The following is a 5,355-nucleotide window of genomic DNA, read 5'->3' on the forward strand; positions in this document are numbered from 1 at the left end:
GTTAAAAGAAAAATATAAGATAGTTAAAAATAATATTAAAAAAAATGAAAGCCCGACCCGCCCGAACCCGTACGGGCCCTATAGAACCCGAAAAACCCCAGCCCGCCACCAGCCCATTAACTTCAGCCCGCTAACAACCCGCCCGTATCCCTAATGGGCTGACCATTTTTGTGTCCAGCTCGTCCCAGCCCGCCCGATAAACACCTATAGTATAAACCAAGACCAACTAAAGAGAAGCACAAAAATATAGATATTCATATACATATACATACACATACACATACACATACATATAAAATCCCAAAGTGTCCCAACCAATTTAAAATATATAACATAACGTGACAGGATATTTTCGAAATGACCTGGCTGTCACACGATTAACTAAGATTCATCCTTTTATCGCTCTGATTCGTAAAAAATAAATTAACATATAGCACATGCATTAGGATTCTCTTCTATGTTGTGATGAACTTGGTAATTATATGTGTGCATAGGATGATGATAATAATAATAAGGTCTATATGGCATTACCATGCCTACAACTGCTTCTGCTTTCTTCTCTTCTCCTTCCTTTTTTGTTTCTTCTTTCTTGTCTTCTCCTTCCTTGTTTGGCTCATCTTTCTTTGCTTCCTCTTTGGTTGCTTCTTCCTCTTTCTTGCCTTCCTCTTTTTGTTCTTCTTTTTTTGGTTCCTCTTTTGGACCTACTAACATTATTTCTGTTGCCCAAAATTTGCGCAATTTGCTCACCACAATAATTGGATCAACTGTTCCAATAACGGTTAATGTTTTACCTTTCATATCCATTGAAATTTCATCAATTCCTGCAAAATCTCGGCTGAGTTAATCTCATTTTTTGTCGCGTTTACTTTAGAAATGTCATGATATATTCAAGACGAACTTTTGGATGAACCTACTTCACATTGTTCATTTTTGCTCATTAAGTAGGAGTATATTGACCATGCTACAAATTTATATCTATTGATGTGACACGATTACTACCTAAATCAAGGTAATATTGTGACAATCATCTAAGCTATGATACTCACAAACCCAAAATTATAGAATTATAGCTTAAGGTTTATCCTTTAACTTTTGGTAACAAAAATGCAAATATCTAAAGACCCGTTCGTCCATAAAACAGAAATTCTTTTTTTCCAAAACTCATCTTCAAGACATTGTTTGGTTTTGGATTTTTTTTTTTTAAAAGAAAACCACTTTTTCAAGTAAATATTTGTTTTCCCTCACAAAACTGCAAAACTTTTCAAGTGAAATGCATGTTCAAACATAACTTCAAATACTATTTTTTTGTTGAAAAATTGTAATTTCTGTCCAAACGCCTATTAATTATTCAATGTAATTTGAATGACTACAACGAATTAACGATCCTCCTTTCTAGGTTAAAAACTTATACAGTTGAAACTTCTCAGCGGCTGATCGAGCCCGTTTGGACATAAGAAATTTTTCACTTTTTTTAAAATCAACGTTTGTTAATAATATTTTTAATTTTCACTTGAAGATGCATTTTGAAATTTTTCGAAAATTTAAAAAACTCCAAAAAGCTGTTTTTTTAAAATTTTCACTCAAATCACTTACAAAACTTCAAAAACAACCCAAAATGTTATTCATTTCCAAACATAACTTTAAATTTCAAATACCATTTTCACTTTTTGTTTTTTTGGAATTTTACAATTCTTATGTCCAAACGCCCACTTTAAGTAGCACATTTTTACACAACAGCAGATAAATAAAAATCTCATAGATTATTCAAAAGCAAACTTTTTTTTTTTTTTAAATTCTTTGACTATTAAATTATTTAGATACGCAAGTTGAATCTTTTATTTAGGGTGAGTTGCTGACTTTTGGAGAAGGACAGCTTGTAATTATAAAGGAGCCATTTGACGTGGCGTCATTCAAGTATCAACGTACACATATTAAATATTTGCTCTTTTTTTTTTTTCCTTCTTTTTCCTGTTAGTGTAAATTAATACAAACTAACTGTCATTAATATATTTGACCTCATTAATCTTAATAAGTAAAAAATGTAGAAAAGGGTACGTAGTCCAATATTACCTGGAAGAGCAGCCACAATTTTCAAGGCCTTCCTTTTTTCTCTATCATCTTCCAAATCTAATTTCAGAATAAATTTCTGCAGATAAAAAATTTCAAAAAAAAAAAAAGAAAAAAAAAGATCATAAACTGTAGAAAGTAGAGATAAACAGTACTTAGCAAAAAGCAAATAACAACTCATACAGATATCCAAAGACAGACAAAATAAAGCAAAAGTTGAATATTAATTTCCTGAAATAATATTCCGAAATTAAAGTGGAAAAAGTAAAAAAGGAAAGTGATGAAACAGGATAAATGAATGAAGAATCATATATACCTTCATTGTTCAATAGGTTTTTTGGATTAAAGAGGAAAGAATCTGAATATAGAGAATGGAATTAGAATAAAAAGCTAGAAAGAGAGCAAGAAATAGGGAAGAAATGGCAAAAAGCTGTAGGGATGAGAAAGAGACAGATATTGTACTCCTACTATATATGGTTCTGGTGATGAGTGAGAGTAAAAGACCTTGTGTTTTTGAAGGCTAATATATATATATTTTTTATGGAGGTTTTATTTCCAGCCAAGCAAAGTTTCTCTTCATGATTGCTATGGTCATGGCTTGCAATAGGGCCCACCCTCGGCCAGTGGCGGAGAAAGAATTTTCGCAAAAAAATTCAAAAAATAAATAAAGTGAAAAAATGAAAGAAAATTGGGATTAGTGAGAATTGAACCGGTAACCTCACAAAGTTTTCGAATTATCTTGATCATTGAACTATGCTTTTAGGCTATGTTAAGAGAATTCAAAACATAATATATATAGGTACAAAACAGATTTTGCCTTAAGTATACAATGTAATTTTTCGGCGAAAAGGGTTCGGATGTACCCCTTCCGCCTCCCTAAATCCGCCCCTACCCTCGGCCTCTACAATAGGGATAAGGGCAGTCTGATGCACAAAGTATCTGTGCTGACGTAGAATTCGAAAAAGGGCCGGGCCGCATTCAAAAAGTGTGACGTAAATAGTCTACTCTAATGCAAGTATTAATTAGTGGCTGCTTTCACCGCCTTTTTCTTTGCAATTTGGTTGCCATCATTTATTATTCTTTTCTTTCTAATAAAACAGTCCATTTTTAATAGTTAAGTCACCTCAAGTAAGTGATTATTTGATTTCCATATGAAAACAAGTCTTATCAAGGTTATGCATCAACATGAACACACATTACCTCCAATACAAGAAGCTTCACTTTCCTTTAGTTGTAACTCATACACCTCATGTGAGATTTCCAATTTAATTTTAATTTCATGTCTTTCTTTGTTTCACCTTATTTATTTAGAATAGTATTTATTTGAGAGTCGGAGTTGAAATCCCTAAATTATTCCAATTCTTAATTATTCCCTCTAATTATTATTGCTTCACTCAAATTCTTAAGATCCCATTCCTACCCCAAAAATAATGAGAAAAGAAGACTAGGAAACATTAATGCTCGAGGGAGCAATGTTATCTACATTTTGATCTCATTGGCGTATATATAATTAAAAATGGCATTGAGTAGGGCACGAGTTTAGTTTAAGATGTAGACTTCTTGGATCTGTTTCACTACGTATAGCTATTATAGTTTTACCTCAAAGTCTTATATACTTGTCTCAAAGCTTTGTCGAGCAACGTACATATCAGCACTTGTATCAGTGCAGGATTTCATCTATCCCTTCTTATCTAATAAGAAACGATATATAAAAAGGCAGTTGGTGCACAAAAATACATCCCACGTTCACGTAGTATTCGGAGAAGGACTGTACTCCAATAAAGACGTGACATAGTTAATTTACCTTGATACGAACATTAGTGACTGCTTTCACGATCCGATCCCATGACTTATATCATACAAAAACAACTTTACTATTACTCTAAGGTTTCCGTAATAAGAAACAATATACAGAGAGAAAAAAAAAGAATACAAACACTTACACTAATGGTCAACCCTAATAATTGAGTAGCATAAGAAGTGACCCCAATAAAGACGTGACATAGTCAACTTACCTTGATGCAAACATTAGTGACTGCTTCCACGATCCGATCCCGTGACTTACATCATACAAAAACAACTTTACTACTACTCTAAGGTTCCCGTAATAAGAAACAATATACAGAAAAAAAAAAAAACACTTACACTAATGGTCAACCCTAATAATTGAGTAGCATAAGAAGTGACCCCAATAAAGACGTGACATAGTCAACTAACTTGATACGAACATTAGTGACTGCTTTCACGATCCGATCCCATGACTTATATCATACAAAAACAACTTTACTATTACTCTAAGGTTTCCGTAATAAGAAACAATATACAGAGAGAAAAAAAAAGAATACAAACACTTACACTAATGGTCAACCCTAATAATTGAGTAGCATAAGAAGTGACCCCAATAAAGACGTGACATAGTCAACTTACCTTGATGCATTAGTGACTGCTTCTACGATTCGATCCCGTGACTTACATCATACAAAAACAACTTTAATACTACTCTAAGGTTCCCGTAATAAGAAACAATATAGTCGTGACATAGTCAACTTACCTTGATACAAACATTAGTGACTGTTTCCACGATCCGATCCCATAACTTATATCATACAAAAATAACTTTACTATTATTCTAAGATTCCCGTAATAAAAAACAATATACAGAGAGAAAAAAAAAGAATACAAACACTTACACTAATGGTCAACCCTAATAATTGAGTAGCATAAGAACTAAGAAGTGGTAAGAAATGGTAAAAACGATCATTTTTCATGCACATAATTCGACATTCAAGTTTATATGATAAGGGTGTGTTGACGGCTAACACTGTCATTGGCTGTCGAGCTACAGACATATAGCCGGCCTATATGCATAGGATACACGTAAACTACTTCTTTAGCTTTAGTTTTATGTGGTGCCGTGAGACCGTGCGAGGATTTTAAGTTTACGGGTTTGAAGTTCTAATTCTTTTAAGCTATTGAGAGTTATATTTTAACTTAATAATTAATACATATTTAATGAATTTATAAAGATAAATATAAAGTTTGAAATAAAATTACTAAGTTCATGGGCAAGCTCCGCCCTGTGATGTTGCATCTGGTGGGTGACACACCTTTAACCAAGTGGTGTAACACTAAGAATAAAATATGTAAATGTGTGTATATACATAATTTATATATGTCGATACTACTTGAAAAATAATTTAATTATATGGGGTGAAAAATAGTCTAGCCCATATTGGTCTAGCCCTTATATATATTAATTCATATATATGGTAGAAACTTGCTCGAGGG

General features: G+C 32.7%; 1 protein-coding gene across 1 annotated transcript; it reads right to left on the bottom strand.

Annotated features, from left to right (window-relative positions):
* Positions 1 to 233: 233 nt before the first annotated feature.
* Positions 234 to 2,565, bottom strand: LOC107789264 (uncharacterized). The gene is made up of 3 exons (XM_016611039.2): positions 2,384 to 2,565; positions 2,071 to 2,146; positions 234 to 821 (listed from the first exon to the last, which is right to left on the bottom strand). The coding sequence occupies exons 1-3, from the start codon at positions 2,387 to 2,389 to the stop codon at positions 424 to 426; spliced, it is 480 nt and encodes a 159-aa protein (XP_016466525.1). The 5' UTR covers positions 2,390 to 2,565; the 3' UTR covers positions 234 to 423.
* Between the last annotated feature and the right edge of the window lie 2,790 nt (positions 2,566 to 5,355).

Source organism: Nicotiana tabacum, chromosome 11 (assembly GCF_000715075.1).
Source record: "Nicotiana tabacum cultivar K326 chromosome 11, ASM71507v2, whole genome shotgun sequence".
Lineage (NCBI taxonomy): Eukaryota > Viridiplantae > Streptophyta > Magnoliopsida > Solanales > Solanaceae > Nicotiana > Nicotiana tabacum.

What these genes read in the sequence shown, in the direction of transcription:
- LOC107789264 (XM_016611039.2), bottom strand. An exon ending in AATTGTGGCTGCTCTTCCAG is followed by an intron (nt 822 to 2,070) that starts GTAATATTGGAC and finishes GAGATTTTGCAG; the next exon opens with GAATTGATGAAATTTCAATG.